This window comes from Typopeltis vanoorti, chromosome 11, assembly GCF_054136105.1.
Source record: "Typopeltis vanoorti isolate ZY-2024b chromosome 11, IOZ_Tvanoo_1.0, whole genome shotgun sequence".
Taxonomy (NCBI): Eukaryota; Metazoa; Arthropoda; class Arachnida; order Uropygi; family Thelyphonidae; genus Typopeltis; species Typopeltis vanoorti.
The window spans coordinates 7,291,425-7,314,148 of NC_143559.1; the positions used below are offsets into that span (position 1 = coordinate 7,291,425).

Here is a 22,724-nt window from a genome sequence, read left to right on the forward strand (position 1 = left end):
AGTTTTGCTGAATTCTCAGCCACATTGGAATTAAGGGAAATGAGGCTGCAGATGTAACTGCTAAATCAGCTTATACTTTCTCCACATACTGTTTGACAGTACTACCATATACAGACTACAGACAGTTTATAAGATCAAAGCTAATTGCTCAGTGGCAGTCATCATGACAGGAAGCATTTATAAACAAATTATATGACATTAAGCATTGGCATTCTGGTCAATGTAAAGAGAAGAGAGGAAGTTGTTTTTGCTAGGCTCCGCATAGGTCACAGTCATCTTATGCGTTCCTATTTACTGAAGGATGATGACCCTCCCTTGTGTGAAAAATGCATTACATGTCTCACTATTTGTCATATTCTGGTGGAGTACCAGCAATTTACACAAGAGAAGAAGGAATTTTTACCTATCTAGTCAAGCCATATACACTCAGGCAGATGCTAATAGACTCAGGCAGATTGCATGATTTTTTAATTTTTTACAAAGAATCAATTTGTACAAACACATTTGACTGTAATTTTGTTTATATGTAGATACCGTATTGCTTAACTTAACTTTTGTACATACATGGTATGTGTGAGTTTATATTTTTGACTAATTATGTATTGCTGTAGCCCTTGATCTTGCATATTTGTGTAACCTTGTTGTAATTTTGTTTATATGTGGGTACCACATTACTAAACTTAATTTTTATGCATGCATATTGTATAATAATTGCTTTTTGACTATTTATGTACTGTTGTAATTTTATCTGTATGTAGAATACTGCATTCCTTGTCTTGGTTTGTACATGCATTTTGTTTATTAACTTGTATTGTTGACCATGTACTGCTGTAACTTTTGACCTTGTGTGTTGCTGTGCCCTCTGCAGTATTTCTGTTTATATGTAGATGCTACATTGTGGAACTTAATTTTTGTACATGCATATTGTTTACAGTTTTCTTTAACTGTTTATGTATAGCTGTAACCTTTACTATAGTGCAGTATGACCTTTGTTTTTGTGCCAAATAAACTATGAACCAAACCAAACCTTAGCACTTTCAACATTTAACGATTTTACGTTTGAACACCACTGACATCCCACATTTTCATTGCTAACAATATTAAGCCACTTGTATTTGATTTTAAAATAATTCAGTTGCTTTTCATTCCAAAAATGTAATAAACTGTCACCATCTTGAACTGATTTCTGTGCGGCATCACAAGATGTTTCAGGTTGTTCTGATTGTTGTTGAGTTTCAGAGGTATCATAATTCTCTATTGTTTGGTTCCTAGCAGATGTTTGTAAATGTTTCGCTTGTTCAGAATTCGAAAAATTTTCAGGTTGCTGTTCAGTGTCATTATTGTTTACTTTTTTAGATTTGCTTAAAAAAGTCATCCAAAAAATGCTGCCTTTTAATTCTGAGGGTGAAGCAAAGAAAATTTTTAATAATTGATTATAAATTGAAATTAATTAAAAAATATCGTATTTGAACAGTAAATCTTTTTGCACATATATACCATTATGACACCTGGTCGAGATGTCAGTTTTGAGCATGTTTGAACTTGTTGGCAGTTGAAATTTGAAAGTGTGGGTGTTTGTAAATAATGTAAAAAACACACTGAGTATGTCGCCATGCGAGCAGTCAAATGAAAATGCTGTACTTAGTCACCACTTGTGACTAAGTGCTGATTGTACACACACTGATAAATCGTACTCTGGTGTTCTCAGTGGGTTTTTTCCTTAAATCTATGAATATGCTTTTTTTTCTTTATTTTTATTTATTCGTTTAATTAAATAATGGCATTACAATAAAATTAAATAACACCTTTAACAACCGATATGGAAACTTGAAAATTTTAACTGTATGGAGAACTTTGAAAATTTTAACAACTGGTATGGCTGTACCTACTGGCTGAATATCACCTCTGATATAATTGATGTAAAATCAATACTTCTGCATTTGCTTTTCTACACAATGACCAGTTTGTCCAAAGTAAAGAAAATTATAATCATGCCAAACTTGTTAAATGCCTGGAACTTGTTAAATACCTCCCTTAGAGGAAGGTAACTAAGATGAGAGTTTATTAATTGAAAGAATGTTGGTATTAAGCTATATTTCTTTAAGATACTTGGAATGGGGTCAGAGATGTAAGGTACCAGAACTGTTTGTACAATTTCTTGTTTTCTTGGAGTTAGTGTATAGGAATCGCAGATCTGTTGTAGTTTTTATTTATTTATTATTTTTTCTTTCTTGAGAACCCATTTTTGAGCCTAATATTCTGGATGTTACACTTTGGAGGTCCTGGGTGGGTTGGAACAAATAACATCTGCATCATTTAGTAGATTCTTATATTAAATTATATTAGATTCTTAAAGTTCTCAAACTGTTGTGTATGGCAAATCTAAATGTCTTGCTATAACACATGCATTGCATGAACCTACAGCATTTTCATTTGACTGCTCAAAAGTTGAAGTTGCAGCATCTTCAGTCATTTGCAGAATTCTGATTTGGACCCTCTGCCTGGTTGAACTGTCAAACTGCCTGTCTCTTCAAATTGACAAACCATATGCCACACCGCATTTCATGTCATTCGGCCTTTTTGCAAGTCTTTAGGTATTTGTACTTGTGAAGTGCTGCTCCAGCATTCCCCATTCCTATAGAAACACTTCACAAGCAAGGCATGTTCAGTTAAAGTGAGACTAGTTGCACAAATCTAATGATTATAGAGTCAGTCTTGCTCCTACTGCTTTATGACTCATGAGGTATGCAAAATTCACTATCTTTGCTTGCTCACAGCACCATATTTCTCCTATTGGTCATTTTTTTTTTTTAACTTTTTTTTTTTTTTCTCCCAAAACTTCTACCCTGTGATTGGATTAAGCTACCTACCAATTTTGAGGATGTTTTCTGTACTGGTTCTCCTACATATTGTTCTGAATAGGGATACTTTAATTTGAAACACTCTGTACCATAGATACTAGTCCTGATGGCATCTACTCAGTTGTACTCAAAAATTGCACTCCAGGACTAACATCTGTCCTGTATTGTCTCTACAGTCTTTGTACTTAGCTTATATTTATCTCTGTATCAAGATATATATATATATTTTTTTCACATCCATAGACGATGGTCACTCCTGTACCTCACCCGTCACTGGCATTTGGGAGTGACGTCTTCTGCTAGAATAAGTGGTAGGGTGCAGATTCCCTTTCCACCCAGAGTTTCTAGGACAATCACAAACATTCATGCCCAAGGCGGGATTCGAACCTGCAGCCTCTTGGCTGGAGAGTGGACACGCTAACCACTTGGCCAGCCATGCCGTCCAAGATATTATTATTATTATTATTATTATTATAGAAAAGCTTGGTGAAGAACAAGCTGGATTCAGGCCAAATAGAGGCTGTCAGGATCAGATCTTCACTTTACGACAAATAGTCGAGAAAGCATGGGAATATAACAAAGATCTGTATTTAAGTTTTGTCGATTTGGAAAAGGCATATGACAAGGTGCCAAGAGAGAAGCTATTCAATACGCTGCAGTTATATGGTGTCAATGGGGCATTATTTCAAGCAATACTTAGTCTTTATTTGAGTTGTAAGTCAGCAGTGAGAAATGAAGGAAGTACAGGAAGATGGTTTAATGTTAAATCTGGTGTGAGACAAGGATGTACATTATCCCCTCTGTTATTCATTATCTATATGGATCACATTATGAAGGAATGTGGTATTAAACCTGATATCAAAATTGGAGATGTTAATGTCAGCTCTTTGCTTTATGCAGATAATGTTATACTTCTAAATAAATCCGCTACAAGTCTGCAAGATTCTCTGACTAAATTGAATAGCTGTTGTAATAGATATAGTATGAAGGTCAGCAATAAAAAGACAAAGACAATGAAAATAGGTAGAATCATTGAAAATGTCAACTGTGTTGTGAATGGAGAACCTGTGGAACAAGTAAAACATTTCAGCTACTTAGGCACGATTTTTACTGAAGATGGTAAATTAAATATAGAAATAGACAACAGAATCAGCAAAGCTGGTATGGTGGGAAGTCAATTGAATAAATTCATATGGAATAAGAAAGAAATTAGTCGAAACACTAAATTAGCTGTATACAAGACAGTGTTCAAACCAGTTTTAACTTATGGATCTGAGAGCTGGGTCAGAAGTAAAACACTTGACCAAAGACTAGAGACCGCAGATATGAGAGTCCTGAGAAAGATTAGAGGCGTGAACAGATGGCATCAATGGCAATATCATATTAAAAATGAGGATATTAGGAAAGAACTTGACATTGTCAGCATCCAGGAATGCGTTAGCAGAGCTAATCTCAGGTGATATGGTCACTTAAATAGAATGGGAGAGGAAAGATTAGCAAAACAAGTGTTCTCTGCCAGGTTGGCAGGAAAACGACCCAGAGGAAGACCAAGATATAGGTGGACTGATATGGTACAAAGTGCCTTAGACGATAGAAATATAAGATCTGATAATGTTGGAGTCTTGACAAGTAACAGAGTGATTTGGAGGAAAATTGTAGATAGGAAATTTGTAAAGATGTAATTTTTTCATGTAGTACTGTCATATCCTGTACACCCCTTGAGGGTACATGGCAGGAATTTGATGATGATGATGATAAAAAGTTTGCCCTCATACTGCCAACTGATTACTCTCACCTCAATCCTCTCCAAAATAACGAAGAAAGTTATGATGATGATGATGGTGGTGGTGGTGAAAACTACCTAGAGACCCCAGTGTGGATTTCATCATTCTAGATCTCTAGTGGATCTGTGCCATATAAAGATGCTGAAGTCTGCTCAGTGATTGCTGTCATTTGGTCTAATTTCTACCCTCTGTAACTGGAGCAGCCATCTATCAGCTGTACATAAATAATGACCTACTCTCAATCACCAGTAATCATATTCACAGCTTTGCTAACAATAATGCACTCTTTTCATTGTTCGACATGCTATGCTTACTCTTATCCTGTGTCAGGGTTCCAGAAATATGACATAATCTACTATCCACAAAAAATCTTATATGCACCTAATTTTTGCTTCCTCTGGCCTGATTAGTGTATCTGCTCTCTAACAGGTTGCAGATTCGAATTTCACTGTGGGCATGGATGTTTGTGAATGTCTTCAGGTGGCAGATGAATTTCATTGTCCAGTGTGAAACCACCATCCTGTTTATTGGAGGCCTGAAGTGGCTTGAAAAAGTTCCATGTTTGGTTTCCAGAATACAGTTTCTGGATCAGGTAAAAAATAAAAATCCCCCCCCCTCCAAAAAAAGGAATATATATATATATATATATATATATATATATATATATATATATATATATATGCGTGTGTGTATATATAAAAATCAATTATTAAAATAGAAAAAAAAATCCTTAACCCATCTACTATAGTATCCTATAGTACACGAATGTACTATAGGTTCACAAATAAACCCTTCATGGGTGGAGCTACATGAAAGAAAGAAAAAGGCATCAGCCTACTTTATATAAATGTTGTTATAGGTTATGTTTTAAAAAACTAAATGTTATGAAGAGAAATAATAAAATTCACAAAAACAACGAGAAAATAGGTAGCACTTTCGACATACACTTTGACTTGTCTTTGCAAGATAATTTATTTTTTAAATAACCGTATTTAAAGCCTTTTCATTATGTAAAATGCTCAAGTATTTAATTACACTAAGCTAATTCATGTTATATCCTATTCCCTCAGCCATACAGCTGGTTGGGGTAGTTATATGCTACCATACTGGACTGGTTTGCCTGTTTTGAGGGATGAAAAACTTGAGTTACCAGGAGAAAAAACTCCCCACCTCCATATGAGACCGAGTAACTCACCTTTAGTTGAAAGAGACCAGATAAAGGTTCCTCATGTCACTGATGGGAATCGAACCCAGGTGTTTCCGACCAAAGGGCTTCATCTATACTGAATGAGCTATGGAGGCTTGAATTCATGTTATAAGCTGTGAAAATAATTTTAGGATAATACTATATTATAATTGTGAACTTAAGAGTTTAAAGGTATTTGAAGAATGCGATGTATAGATGTACTACATTATTTGATCGAATTGCGACAGTTTTAATTTTTGCATTGAGAATTACCAATTTCATTAGCTTAATTATTATTTCAATTACTAAATTAATGAAATTATATTGCAAGAAAAGCATCATTAATTCTTTTAAACACTAGATTTGTCTATTAAAAATATCAGGCATACTGTATATACGTGTAAGGTTAATATTGAATTGAATGAATGTGTTAATTTGAGTATAAATTTATTTATTGGAAATGATCACTGTAATTTCATTTAAATGTATTCATGATATGAATAACTTGTTTTGTTTGAAGTATGTGGTATTTAATACTGTTTTATCATGTTGGAGGCTTAATGGATTGTATACAGCATTCAGAAAGGATTAAAACAGAATTTAATACTTCCTATATTTCGTCTCAGTCACCAAGACATCTTCAGGGATTACAAAAAAACTAATGTAACATCTACACAAATACCATACAATACTAAGCCCAATCACATAGGTGACTCTGAAGTCCTATCTAGGTAGAGCGCCCTCTAAGGGCAGTTGTAGGTGGCCTGGAATGTAAGGTGGGATCTCTGATGATAAGTGTTTCCCAAATCTTGGGAAGCTTAATCCAATTGTATTTATTAAGATTTGGTTGATTTCTGAGAGCTGCTGCTGATTCTAAAAATAGCCTCTCTTTTTTAATTTGTTGTGGTGGAGCATGGTGGTTTTTTTCCATGAGATCCTGTGGGTTGTATCCAAGACATGGTCAGCCAGGCCTGATGATCATAGTTGTGATTGCAGATGTATGACTGCAACCACAAACTGTTCCTCCAGGTGAATGGTTGCTGATGTGCCTGTCTGTCCAAAGTATGCCAGCTTGCAGGAACAGGGTACTTCATAAACTGAGAGAGGAGGGAGCTGATGTTTTGTAAAACGGATAAGGGTATCAAGTTTGCGGTGGGGCTTAAATGCTGTGTGTAGGTTGTACTTTTTTAAAATCTTGGCTATTTTTTCCAATGTGCCACCGATGTATTGTATGGTGATGGTGATGGCATTTCTAAACTCTTTCTGAAGAGAAGACTGGGGAATGGGGGGGAACTGATTTTTTTTTAATACTGTGATCTTTTAATACATCCGTGGCACATCGGAAAAAATAGCCAAGATTTTAAAAAAGTTCAACTGACACACAGCATTTAAGCTCCACGGCAAACTTGCTATCCTTATCTGTTCTACAAAAGATCAACTCCCTCCTGAAGATGTCTCAGTGACTGAGACGAAATATAGGAAGTGTTAAATTCTGTTTTAATCCTTTCTGAGTGCTGTATACAATCCATTAAGCCTCCAACATGATGTTCTCACAGCACTTGATCCTCTACACATGGATTCTAATACTGTTTTCAAGTGAAGTGCCATAATGATAACACATAATGGCGGTTAATTTTTCTTGCTTCATAACTGAAATGAAAACTGAAAGTATGACACATATGCATGGAGTGAGAAAAATTAGGATTTCAGATCCAGAAGTAAAACTGTTTTAATAAATTCGTTAAGACTTCTATGATGAAGTAACTTGACAGTGAATGAAATGTTTTAAAATGAAAGAAAAAAAAAAAAAAGTGTAAATTATTCAAATATATTTCAAATGCATTTAGAACAAAGCTGAAAATTCACTTGCCATTTCTCTCTGATAACTTGCCTATGTTTAGTAGACTTCTGGATTTCAGATCTCTCTCTCTGCACCAGCATTACTCTATCCTTTCCTTATATAAACGCATTCCATCGGTAAGTTCCTCAGTCTTCAAGAAACTAGCAGTCTTTTCTGATCACGATGCTACTTTTCACCTATCCAGCTTCTAATTTCGTGCATATCCCAAATCTGTCCATCCTCAGAATACTCTTCACATGTTTGTTGGTAGTGCTGCTGCTCAGAGGAGAGCGATTCAGCTGATAGAATGTCTCCTTCACTGACTCACTTCAGGCACTTTCTCGCTGTTTTGGCTCTATGACCTCTGGAATAGCCATCTTTATGAAGTACTTACAGATGGGTGGTGGTTATTAACAGTATAAACAACTCTCGAAGACAATAAATAAATAATTTATTGAATTTGCTTATATATCACTGGATTTCTAACTAGCTTCTTCAGACCACAAATTACAACTCTGGCAAACACACAACACTCAACCAGGTAGTTGTGGAAACAATTCAAATTATAAGAGGAATTGTCTTATAATCACTTGTCTCCCAGCTCTTTGGCATATTAATGCAAACATACTCGTTGAAGTTGGCGAAGTACTTGATAGTTCATACTGATTCTAAAAATTGTCTCTCAGACCTATAGCAACTTATATCCAGAGCATGGTCTGCCAGTCCTGACTTATCATACAGATTATTGTGGATGTAATTATATGTTCTTCAAGGCAGATGTTAACACATCTTCCAATCTGTCCAAACCATCACTTGAAAAAACTCCAACAGCAGAATACATCCTAGCTGCAACAATGACCTGATTACATAGTAGTGAATTTTAGTCACAGCCGCTTACAGAAGATGCTGTCACTGCCATCAAATGAAGTCAATTTTACCATCACTCCTAGACAAGTGCCTGTGTTAGAAATCACAATCAAATATGATTGTGGTATATACACACTATCTCCCACAGGGGCTAATTGCATTCATTTGTACGTGGTAAGAATTTTGACAAAATCCAAACATCTCAAGAGCAACATTCCACCTAAAGAAATGTTATCTTTAAAAACTCAATAAAAAAAAAAATCATTATAAACAATGTAACATACCTCTGACATTTCAAGTTCCTTAGTGCTGAATAAGAGTTTTTACTCTCTTAAGGTTTCTGCCTGGTCTCTGAAGAGAACCAACCAGTTTGAAACATATAGACAGTTTGGCAGTGTCTATGTCTTTTAAGTAGTCCACACTAAGATAAATTGGGGATGCTTAGGAATGTTTTCCAGCAAGCTCTCTGGTCAACTTATGAAACTTTCATATTTTCTATGTTTGGCTTTGAAGTAATGCTAGATCTAATATCCACTTTGCTTATGTTATTATTATAACCAAAGCAGATTTGGGTGATGTCATTGCTATTATGATTAAAATGGAGTATAATAATTAAAAAAAAAAATGAGCAGTCTTCTTAAAAGCCCATTTACATACTAGATTATAGATCTGGATCCTACCAAATCTCCAAAATAAAAAAATTGTCCAAATTATTGAAAACAGTTACTCATTAGTCTATAGAAATTTCCAGAAAACTAAAACCTTGTCTTACCAAACTATCTTGTATACATATTGGGCACCAAAACTTTATGAAATTAATACCTTCCCTTAGTCAGTAGCATAGCTATAGAAGAGACATATTGCAGCAGCAGAACATGTATGGGAAAGTGGCTGGAGGAAGTAAATTAAGTGAACCGCTCACTTCTGTATATAATCAGGCATTCTGAGAAAGTTTTCAGTGCACCATCCCAAATGTGGGAACAGTATTCTGAAATTGCATGGATTTGTGCTTTATAAAGTGTCAGGAGTGAGCAAGAGAGAAGTACTCTCATGTTTTTTGGAGGCTGAAGAAGCTGTGAGCCTGATGCATTTATGCCAGGATAAATCAGATGTGAGAGTTAACTGAAGGTGAAAAAACTAGTACTGGTTAGCAAAAGGAATATTGTGAAATATGAGATAACGAGCTGCTTGGCCTTTCTTCCTAGAAATGAGAGAAGATTGCATTTTGGTTGGATTAAAATTACCAGATTATTCTCACCCAACTTAAGAATGGAAAGGAGATCAATGTTATAAAATATTTGTTAAAGATGCTCTTGAAGCATAAGTTGACCAATACAAGTTTTGAAAATAAGCAAGAGGAGTAGAGATTACTTGCATCAGCAAAGCAATGAATAGGATTGGATGTCAGGGAGATGAAGATCATTCATCTGGAGATGAACTAGCTGAGGGAGGATATGCATTGCACAGTCACCAGCCTTTAATAAGCCCAAATTCTCCAACCTTCATTAAAACTTATATTCACTTTAATTTTAACTTTAATTAAAGAAATAATCTAAAAGATTCAAACATTCGTGGTTAGCTTTGATATTATTCATTATTTACCACTGTACCATTAACTTTGAGGCCCTTGCATTATTAAGCATTATTTCCATTTTCTGTTGGCATTTTCTACAAACTGGAATTGGCATTGGTAATTCTCCTGTATATCTCTTAAAACATTATGTTGGAGGTTTAATGGATTTTTTACAACACTCAAAAAGAATTAAAATAGAATTTAATACTTCCTATATTTCGTCCTAGTCACTAGGACATCTACGGGGATTACAAAAACAATTAATGTAACATGCACACAAAAACTTACACTACTAAGCCCAACCACGTGGGTGACACTAAAGTCCTATCTAGGTGGAGCGCCCTCTAAGGGCGGTAGTAGGTGGCCTGGAATGTAAGGTGGGACCTCTGGTGATGAGTGTTTCCCAAATCTATGGAAGCTTAATGCAACCGTATTTATTAAGATTTGGTTGGTTTTTGAGAGCTGCTGCTGCTTCTAAGAAAAGTCTCTATTTCTTGAATTTGCTGTGGTGGAGCATGGTGGTTTTCTTCCATGATACTCTGTGGGTGGTGTCCAAAACATGGTCAGCCAAGCCTGAATGGCCATAGTTGTGTTTAACGATGTACGACTTGTGTTCCTCCAGGTGAATGGATGCTGATCTGCCTGTCTGTCCAAAGTACGCAAGCTTACAGGAACAGGGTACTTTGTAAACTCCAGGCAGAGAGAGAGGAGGAAGCTGATCTTTCGTAGAACGGATAAAGGTAGCAAGTTTGCGATAGGGCTTATATGCTGTGTGTAGGTTATACTTTTTTAGTATCTTGGCTATTTTTTCCGAAGTGCCACGGATGTAGGGTATGGTGATGGCATTTTTAAAATCTTGTTGACGGGGAATGGGGGAGGAATTGATTATTTTTTTTTATCTCTCTTAGAAAACGTTTTTCCCTCTGACATCTTAGATCTCTTTTCCTTTGCCATCAACTGTGGGTATTTCTCTTGGAAGAACAAAATCTACAAGCAGATAGAGGGAACCGTCATGGGTTCCCCCCTCTCATCCCCCCTTGCCAATTTCTATATGGAAGATTTCAAAAAACGAGCCATAGACTCAGCCCCACTCAAACCTTCTATCTGGCTAAGATATGTAGATGATATGTTCTCTATTTGGCCTCATGGCCCAGACATGTTAGGCTCCTTCCTCAGTCATCTCAATAGCCTACATCCAAGAATCCAGTTTACTATGGAAAAGGAAAAGAACAATTGTTTACCCTTCCTAGACACCTTAGTCACACGCCTGCCTAATGATACACTTGCCTTCACTGTATACAGAAAACCCACACACACAGGCAGATACATTCACAAACTCTCCCACCACCACCCCTCACAACAATATGGCATCATGAAAACTCTTACCAAGAGAGCCCACAATCTTTGTTCCAGTGGAACCGCCCTCACTACTGAGCTTAACCACATACACAGAACTTTCCGGTCCAATGGCTATAGCGAACACAGTATCAAAAAAATAATCAATGCCTCCCCCATTCCCCGTCCCTCTCGTCAACAAGATTTTAAAAATGCCATCACCATACCCTACATCCGTGGCACTTCGGAAAAAATAGCCAAGATACTAAAAAAGTATAACCTACACACAGCATATGAGCCCTACCACAAACTTGCTACCCTTAACCGTTCTACGAAAGATCAGCTCCCTCCTCTCTCTCTGCCTGGAGTGTACAAAGTACCCTGTTCCCGTAAGCTTGCGTACTTTGGACAAACAGGCAGATCAGCATCCATCCGCCTGGAGGAACACAAGTCGTACATCGTTAAACATAACTATGGCCATTCAGGCTTGGCTGACCATGTTTTGGACACCACCCACAGAGTATCATGGAAGAAACCACCATGCTCCACCACAGCAAATTCAAGAAAGAGAGACTTTTCTTAGAAGCAGCAGCAGCTCTCAAAAACCAACCAAATCTTAATAAATACGGTTGCATTAAGCTTCCGAAGATTTGGGAAACACTTATCACCAGAGTTCCCACCTTACATTCCAGACCACCTACTACCGCCCTTAGAGGGCGCTCCCTAAAAGTGTGGGTGACACTAAAATCCCATCTAGATAGGATTTTAGTGTCACCCACGTGGTTGGGCTTAGTAGTGTAAGTTTTTGTGTGCATGTTACATTAATTGTTTTTGTAATCCCCTTAGATGTCCTAGTGACTAGGACGAAATATAGGAAGTATTAAATTCTATTTTTATTCTTTTTGAGTGTTGTAAAAAATCCATTAAACCTCCAACATAATGTCCTCACAGCACTTAAGCCTCTACACAAGAATCTCTTAAAACGTGGAACAGCTGTTCATCATTCCTCTGCAATTGATCTCCAAACACATATAACAAATTTTCTTCCTGTTTATTTTTTCTTCTAATGCTGTCTTTTAGAACAGATTTCTCTTGCTTTATTTTTCCTAAAGAGCATAGTATGGATCTTCAGATCCAGTGTTATCATTTTTTTTCTTTCTCTTTCTGATTTTTTTGATTTCTTTCTCTTTGATTTTCTGATTGATGTGTCAGTGGAATTGGTAAATAATATGAAATTGATAATTGTGAAAATTAGCAATTATTAATGGAACTTTTTTTAAATAAATTTTTTTTGTGACAGCAAAGATTAATTTGTTGATGGGATAAAATGATCTTGAATAATAATTGAATTATTCTAGTCCTTACTGAGAGCAGTTCAACATCTTATAGTGTACAGAATTATCATTAAAAAAAAAAAAAAACTTTATTTTTCATATACATGCATATACAGAAATAACAAAAATCAGATCACACAAATATCCTATTTGATCAACCTATAAATATAGATATAAAGAGAGGGTCCACCAAGGTGATGTGATCTCTCCAAATCTATTTACCAGCACTTTAGAATATATTCAAAAAAAAAAAAAAAAAAAAAAAATAGACCTAAATGGAGGAATAAGCATAGATGGTGAAAAACTGCAAATCCTTATGTTTGCTGCTGTTTAGTACTGATATCCCACAATCCAAAAGATCTAGAAGAAATGGGTGAAAAAATATACATAAACAATAGTGAGATAGGCTTAGAAATGAATCTAGAAAAAACAAAATGGATTAGAAACATCTACACAAGTGACAGTCACCTATGTATAAATAAGATCTGTATAGAACAAGTTGACTCTTACAATTACTTAGACAAACAATAAAAATGAATAACGATTTATCTGAAGAACTAGTAAAAATAAAGAAAGCTGCATGGCTATCATTTAACAGACTCAAAAAGACACACTTACTGATCCAGATCTTGACATCTCTGTGAAGGCAAAATTATTTAATAGTGACATTCTTCCATCACTCACATATGGATCAGAAACATGGAATACAACAAGAAAAGAAGAAGAGATGCTCAGGATAACTCAGTGTGCAATAAAACATAGGATTTATAACATCAGCAGAATGGAAGATGTTGAGAGAGATCAGGCATAAAAGATATGCTAACTGCAGTATACAAAAGCAAGATGAGATGGGTAAGCCACATATCCAGACTCAGGGATAACAGATGGACATATAGAATACTCAATTGACAACCAAGAATAAACAGAAAACCAGGAAGACCACCTACAAGATGGGAAGACCCATTAGTGAAATCTATGGATATAACATCGAAGAGAGAAGATCGAGATCGTTGAAGGCATCTTTGTGATGATCTGCACTCATGGAGAAATCCTGAACGAAACACAGGTCCATCAAGGTAATACAGGTATAGCTTATTATCTCTTACTTTTTTTTTATTTTTGATGCTAGTTGCATTTTAAAAAGTTAAATTAAGAGATGATACTGGAAATAGTTGTCATTATTGAAGTATGGAAAATTTTTTAGCTTTACTTATGTTTACTTATTATTTTGACAGTTGTCAATCTGTAATGAACCCTTGCGGGAATTAACAAATCCTGGAGCAAGTGGAAGTATATTTTATCTTTCAAATGATGATGAATTTATAATAAAAACTGTGCAATATAAAGAAGCAGAGTTTTTACAGAAACTTCTTCCAGGTTATTATATGGTAAGGATTATTTTAAGAATTGGTTCATTCATTTTCAGGAATTGTTTACATGTAATTTCATTGAATTGACAGGTGTTCACTATACCTGTCAATTCATTAAATGTTTATTATTATTATTACATGATACTTCCAAGGAGATCAAAGACTCATCGAGGGAAGGCACCTACTCTATAACTCTCTACCGGTATGGAAAGGCTTATGTGTTCATTGCACATGTTGATTTGATTTTAATGGTATAGATGTGAACACAGATTGATAAGAAAATAACTATTTATTGACTTAATTGCTAATATTTTGCTGTAATTCTTGTAGCAAGGCTTATACGTTGGTCATACATAACTGATAATTAACTTAAGGAATTTACAATGCATAAAATGGATATTAATTAAATTTCACCAGTACAGCCACTCTGGGCTTGCAGATCATGCCATAGGTACCCGCCATAGAATTCATTGGAAGAAAACTAAAATAATACACTGCAGCAAGTTCAAGTACGAAAGATTATTCATGGAATCATCAGCAACTCTAAAAAACGTTCCAAACCTCAACAAATTTGGGTGCATGAGACTGCCCCAAATTTGGGAGAACTTACATCATGAGAACTTCAGCCCAGCAGCCCAATTAGCCTGCTAGGGGCACCATTAGGACTTTAGGAACAATATTAGTTTCTTGCCTTCTTCCTCATTTGCTTTTGTTAGTGCCTGCATGCACATACCATATTTGTATGTTTGTTCCTGAAGATGGCAACGTGATGTTGCTGAAATATTGAAGGTATTCGTTAAAGTTTCCTTTAATTAATATCCATTTTATGCATTGTAGATTCCTTAAGTTAATTACCAGTTAGATAATATTTCGCTGTTATTCTATCTAGCATCTTCATAGTACACAAAGTTTGTTACAGTAGCGAGATCAGATTAGACATTGCAAAGAAAATTTGTGTTAATGAATCTTGTAGAAGAATGAGTTATATTCAGGTGAAATCCCATTCTCAATGGAATTATAAGAGTCAGATAGTGAAGTATTCTTGGAAATGTAACAATGATATATATTTATTTTAGTTGATCTGGAAAATACATATAATCAAATGGAAAAAAAAAAAAAAGATAAAAACTGAAACAGTAGTTATATGGAGTAAATGGGATATTATTCTGAGCAGTACATGTAATTTTACTTAAGTTGTAAATTAGCGGCTGGAATTGAATGAAGTACACTAAGGTTTGATGTCATATCAGTTATAAGACAAGGATGCATGCTATCCCTGCTGTTATTCGTCATCTATGTATATCACATTATGAAGGAAAGTGGCATTAAACTTGATATCCAAAATTGGAGATAAATTCAGTTCTTTAATTTATGCAAATGATGTTGTATTTCTAAATAAATCCACTGTAGGTTGTCACTATTATTTGGTATGAAAATCATCAATAAAAAGAAAATCTGTGAAAATAGCAGAAAAATGGGAAACATCAGCTGTGTCCATATTATAATGAGTAAAATATTAATGATATTTAAGACAGATGCATTTAATTCCCATCTTCAGTTTTTATTGAAGATACAAGAGATGAATCACAGGTAACATGAAGCTAATGTCTCAAACAAGGCGTCCAAAGGTGCCAAGCCTCCTGGACCACTTACAATACTATGATGATTACAAAACCTAAAAAGCTCCATGGCGGCTCGATCGTTGCCCGGAATAACAAGGATCGCATTGCTTGTTTGGGTGGAGGGCAAACTTCGAAAAATAATTTACAGTCCCCTAAATAACACTCTTTCAAGATATGTTTCCTAAACATAGAAGGACTATCTAAATCCAAAGCCCAAGTCATTGCCAAAGACAAAGCAATTGACGTCTTGGCTCTCCAGGAAACCCATGTGCCTGACACAGTGCTCAATAGACTAAAGATCCCAGGCGTAATTCTCATGTCTTATAACTGCCATCCCAAGCATGGCCTGGCCTTAAGGACATACCCCAACGTGTACCTGATACAGAATACTCCATACTCCAAGTTCAAAATACCACCATCTACAATCTCTACAAACCACCGTTGCAATCCTGGCCTGATCAGATGGACCGGCCACCACCTGCTATCTATGTTGGTGACTTCAACTCTCATCACACCATGTGGGGCTATTCCTCTAACAATTGGGATGGTGATAATCTAGTTAACTGGATGGATACATATAACCTGTATTTGATTTATGATGCCATGCAGGAGGGCACTCTCCACTCAGCCAGATGGAACAGAACCTACACCCCAGATCTGTGCATAGTCACTAAAGACTCTGAAGACCACCTAAATTCTGAAGACCATCCTCAACAAAGCCAACAACCAAAACCATCCTCAATAAATTCCCTAATAGTCAGCATTGTCCTACATTAATAGATACAGGCACATCAATCCCAGTCATTAGTGGAACACCAATCGTTAGATGGAACCTTTGCAGGTCCAACTGGAATGCATTTCAGAAACAAATCGAGCAAACCATTAGAGCAATTCCACCCACTCCTAATTGCTATCCTAGATTTGTTAAACTAATCAAAACTGCAGCCAAAGCCTCTATTCCTAGAGGCTACAGAAAACAATATATCCCATGCTGGAGTAGAGAAACTGAAGAACTTTTAGCCAAATACAAGGAAACTGAAAACCCAACTGTTGCTAAGGAGCTCATAGCAACTCTGGATAAAATGGATCTCATTTTATCCAGAGTTGGAAAAGGAAAGATGGATCTCAATCATCCATGAACTCTATTTCACCACATCTAGCTGGAAAAGCTGGTCACTTCTGTGAATATTAGGTGGGGCAGAACCAACAACAAACAAAACAACAGAGATAACTCCTGATCAAATGGCTAATCATTTATTGAAACCTCCAAGATACGTCCCAGCTCTATCAGGAAAATTGCTGTGCAAACTTCCATCAGACAAATCCTGAGGATGGGACCCGAGCTTCCTGAACTTGTACATCCAGTATCTCGGGAAGAGGTACAGGTAGCCTTCAAACTCACCAAGAATGGCAATGCTGCAGGAGTGAATGGTATCCTCCCTGAGTTTCTAAAACATCTTGGTCAAAAAGGTCAAATATGGCTAGCCGCCCTTTTCTCAGAAATTATAATGACTGGTAAACTACCAAATCTGTGGCAGGAAGCCAAAATAATTGCCATGCCCAAACCAGAGAAAGATCCAAATGATGTGAAAAATCTACGACCTATCTCCTTGTTTTGCTCCACCTTTAAGCTCTTTGAAAGAATTCTCCTTAAAAGAATTTCATCACTCATCGAAAGAGCACTCCCGATTGAACAAGCTGGCTTCAGGCCAGGAAGAAGTTACTGTGACCAGGTACTGGCCCTGACAACACAGATTGAAGCAGGCTTCCAGAAGAAACTGAAATCTGAAGCCACTTTCATTGACCTAACATCAGCTTATGACACAGTCTGGATCAGGAGCCTCCTCCTAAAGCTAGGAAATATAGTAAGGTGCAAAAAAACTTTCCAGTTTTTTTAATCCATTCTCTCCAAAATAAGCAAAAAAAGGAAAAAAAAGCAGGCCCAGATTCTTTCACAACGGTCTCCCACAGGGCTCTGTGCTATTCCCTTTACTTTTTAACATCTACATGTACGACTTTCCACATACCAGCTCAAGCATATATGTACGCTGATGACCTAGTGATCCTACATCAATCTACCTCCTTTGCAAACCTGGAATCAACCTTGAACACAGACCTGAACATCCAGGAAGAGTACTTCAAGCAGTGGTACTTGAAGTCAAATCCAACAAAAACTGTGTCCACAGTATTTCACCTGAACAATGCTGAGGTGATTCGATACCTCAACCTTTCTTTCTGCGGAAAAATGGTACAACTCGAGCCTTACCTGAAATACCTTGGAGTGAGCCTGGACAGAAGCCTAACCTATAAAAGGCACATCACCAACTTATTCAACAAAATTAAAATGAGAAACAATATCATTTCAAGGCTTGCTGGAACAACCTGGGGTTGTGGTGCAGAAGTCCTAAGGTCGTCTGCACTAGCCCTCGCATTCTCTGCAGCAGAATATTGTGCCCCTGTCTGGGAAAGAAGTGCACACACACACTAATATTATAGACACCCAGCTAAACTCTACCATGCACACAATTAGTGGGACATTGAGACGCACCCATCTCTCCTGGCTGCCTGTCCTATGTAACATTGCTCCACCAAACATACGGAGAAGACAAGCCTCGATTAAAGAATTTAATAAAGCAAAGAGCAACCCACTCCTGCTCCTGCACCAGACTCTCATAAATCCACCTGGTCTTCATCTAAAATCTAGAAAGCCTCTCTGGTCCATGGACGAACTCTCTTCAGCTGCCCTGCCATCAACACCTGACATGTGGAGAGAAATACTGGTCCAACAATCTCTCAACAAGCAGCTTCCTGGTAGAAGATCCCTGTGCTCTGCAGCCTGGTTTTGCTCTTCCTAGGAAGATTTGGTCATCAGTCAACAGGATCAGAACTAACCAGGGCAGATGTGGCTACCTACTACATAAATGGGGGCCGTTAGACCATCCTTATTGTGATTGTTCTCCCATGGCCCAGACGATTACTCATATTGTGTACGATTGCCCAAGGCACCAATTTCACGATGGTGGCCTACAAGACATCCACAAGGTGACAGTGATGCCTTGGATTAACTTTCCAGACTGGACATTGATCTGTAGTTGTAATTACTTTTGCTTTTTTTTAAAAATGGAAGACTTCAAAAGCAGTTTGTGCCTTCTATGTAATGAACTTTTACATGTTAAGATTTTCATCATTTGTTTCTGGATATTGTGATTGTACATTTCACTTGCCAGTTTCACAAAGCAATATGCGTAAATAAATAAATAAATTGAAGAAGCAAATTAAATATAGTATTGAATATCAAAATATACAAAGTTGTGAATGAACTGTTCTTCAGAGCCATGAAATAAATGTATTTATTTATTTATTTATTCGTATGGCATGAATAACAAAACATGCAGTACAATACACTTTCACTTTAAAAACATAAAATTAAAAGTCAAAAGTCATTTTAAAAACCAATAAAATTAAATGGTTACATCCATATTGGTCAGAAAGTTCATAGCTTCGGGTGTAGCACTTAAAAAGTCCAATTTGTCTCCTGAATATGCTCTGAGATAACACTGAGTCATAATATGGTCCACAGTTTGTCTTTGAGCTTTACAATCACATTGCGGGGATGGTCATTTACCCCATTTAAAAAGCATGTCCGCACATACACCATGATCAGTTCGTATTCTATTAAGCTGAGTCCAGGATTTTCGTGGGAGGTGTGAGCAAGCATCAAAACTTGTAATTCTTTGAGAGAAAATTTTGTGATGTCATCTGTCTGGCTCTCCCACTGTTCTTGCCACTTTTGCTTCAGGTCAAAGTTAGATAGTAGTAGTAGTAGTTGGGCTAATTGTAGTGGTGGATCTCTTGATCTCAGTCATCGTACACTTAAGTCTGGGAGATCTAAATGTATTGGTAGGGCTGTGTTCTCCAAGATTTTCTTATACTCCTGTAAGAGAGCCTTAGTCCTGCTCAGATTCGGTGGAACAATGTTGCTAAGAGCTGGAAGCCAGTGTGTGGGTGTTGATTTAATTGTGCCAGAAATCAGTCTCATTGTATTATTTAGTTGGCTATCAACAAGTTTAACATGTGTGCTATTTAGCCACACTGGTGAGCAATATTTGGCAACAGAGAAAACTAGACCAAGAGCTGTAATCCGCAGATTATCAGCTGTTGCTCCCCATGTTGTGCCTATTAGTTTTTGTATTATGTTGTTACGGGTTCTTAACTTAGCAGAAACATTTGTTAGGTGTTGCTTGTAAGAGAGTGTGTGGTCCAGGGTTACGCCCAAGTACTTTGGAAACTTAATGTCATAGTAAACATCCTAAAGAAATAAATCTATATGTATATAAATGGAGAAGTGCAATTCAGTCTGTGAAGACTTTTCCAGGTGCAGACTGTGGAACAGACCATGAATTATTAGTGGCTATGATACACGTGAAATTACAGAAAACGAAAACAACACAAATGTCGATCAGATATGATCTTGGAAACATACCAGCTGAATACAATATTAGTATACAGAACAGATTCAACATACTCAATTTGTGTGAAAGAGAACCAGATGAACTATGGGAAAAGATTAAAAGATATAATTAAAACAGAAACAAAGAAGAATTTCCCCAATAGTTTGTAAGAAGAAGGAGAAGAAATTTAAATGGCTGTCAGAAGATGCCATCAAAACTGCTCAGGAAAGGAGGAAAATGAAGGCCACAGGAAAGTTGAAGGAAGTATGGCATTTGAATGCAGAGTTTCAACAACAAGCCAGAAAAGACAAGGAAAAATACTTTAACCAGGAATGCCAACAAATAGAAGACCAGAACAAGAAAGGAAAAACAAGAGATCTTTTCAAAAAGATCAGGGAACTGACAGGGAATTTTAATGCCAAGGTGACATTATTGAAAAGTAAACACAAAGGATATCTTACAGAAGCTGCAGACATCAAAGAGAGATGGAAAGAGTATACAGAATCCTTTACAGAAAGGACTCCAAAATTACTGAGAAATTTGAAGAGCAGGATTATACACAGGAACCAGTACCACTGGAGAGTGAAGTGAGGTGGGCACTGCAACAGCTATCCAGTAAGAATGCACCAGGAGGGGGATGGAATACCTATTGAGCTGCTCAAAGCTCTGGGAGAAGAGGCAGTTAAAATTTTGTACCAGCTCTATGTCAGTGAATTTGGATCACAACTACATGAGCTAGGGAGTGGAAAAAATCAGTTTATATATCTCTATTGAAGAAAGCCGATGTAAGAGAGTGCAAAAATTACAAAACTATAGATCAGATTGCCAATGTGAGATGGATAATAGAAAGAGCACAGGAACATCAAAAGAATGTCTACCTTTGTTTCCTTGACTATAGTAAGGCTTTTGACTCTAGATCATGTGAAACAATGATCTACAGAGTCAAAATGTGTTAAGAACAATGGGAGTAGCAGAGCATTTCGTTATCCTTCGAGGAATCTTTATTATGAACAAGAAGCTACTGTCCAAACAGATTTTCGAGAAACTGAGTATTTCACAATAGGTAAAGAGGTGCAACAAGGATGTATTTTATCTCCGTACCTGTTTAACTTGTACAGTGAATACATTTTAAGAATGGCAGGGCTGGAGGAGTCTTCAGTTGGAATTAAAATTGGTGGAAGAAATATTAATAATTTGAGGTATGCGTGTGATATTACCTTGCTAGCAGAATGCAAAGAAGAAGAATTGGAGGAACTTATTATGAAATTTAAAGAAGAAAGTGCTAAATATGGCCTTAAACTTAACCTCAAAAAGACAAAAGCTATGGCAACATGTGAACTTAATGATTTTGAAGTAGATTGGGAGAAAATGGAAGCAATTAACAATTTTGTGCTCCTAGGATCCCAAATTGATAAAGATAGTTATTGTACTGAAGAATTTAGAAGAAGATTATTACCCAGAAAGAAAGAACAATGACAAATTTAAGCAAGATCTTTAAAGATAAAGATATTAGCCTTGCAACAAAAAATCAGAATCGTGAAAGCAATGGTATTCTCTGTAGTACTGTATGGATGTGAAAGTTGGACCCTGAGAAAGCGTGAAAGAAGTAAGATGGATGCCTTTGTATTATGGGTTTGGAGGTACTTACTAAGAATACCATGCACTGCAAAGCAAACTAATAAATCAGTGATAGACAGAATAAAGCAATATTGCTCCCTCAAAGTTATGATCATCAAGCAAAAATTATCATATTTTGGGCATATTATGCAATCAAATGACAGTCTGGAGAAGATGATGCTTGGTAAAGTTGATGGAAGCAGGAGAAGAGGAAGACCAAGAATTAGATGAGTGGATAGAGTTAAAGAAGCAGCTGGAATGCACTTGGAAACCTCTGAAAGATATGGTCAGGGATAGATCTGAATGGAGAGTGTATGTTCATAGAATCACCAGGAGTCGAAAACAACTCAATGGAACATAACAACAGCAGAACAACAACAACAAAATTTCTTTTAATTGAACCAGTGTTTTGTTTCATTTCTAATGCAGTATTTCGATTGCTTTAGCTTGGAATGTTAAGATGACATTAATTTACTGCAGTTATTTTAATATTTTATTTGATATGTTGAAATATGTAATGCCAGTTAATATACTGTAATTTAACAAAGTTTATAAATATTATTTTCATTTATTTTCATTTTTTTTTCTTTTCATGTTTTTTTTTTGCAGAATTTAAATCAGAACCCTAGAACACTCTTACCCAAATTTTTTGGTCTATACTGTTATCAGGTATGAATTCTTCTGCAATTTGAATTTTTTTTACTTTTACTATATATATTTTATATATATTTATGAAAAAAAAAATTATACAGGTAATATCTGCTTACTGTAATTAATTGGATAATAAAAACATCACAGTAAGTGAATTTCATGATTAGCATATTGTTTTTAATATCATCATCATCATCGTGCGTATCAAGGATTTAGGCCTAGCATGGTCTGTT

The 22,724-nt window shown here is 36.3% G+C and overlaps 1 protein-coding gene across 2 annotated transcripts in view; it reads left to right on the forward strand.

Moving 5' to 3' along the window:
• The window catches only part of LOC150101286 (phosphatidylinositol 4-phosphate 5-kinase type-1 alpha-like), a 597,237-nt gene that overhangs the window by 124,528 nt on the left and 449,985 nt on the right, over nt 1-22,724 (forward strand). For both annotated transcript variants that reach the window (XM_090401030.1, XM_090401031.1), the window contains exons 6-7: nt 14,016-14,168; nt 22,450-22,509. In XM_090401030.1, the coding sequence (XP_090257156.1) occupies nt 14,016-14,168; nt 22,450-22,509 (213 nt within the window). The remainder of the gene's footprint in view (nt 1-14,015; nt 14,169-22,449; nt 22,510-22,724) is intronic.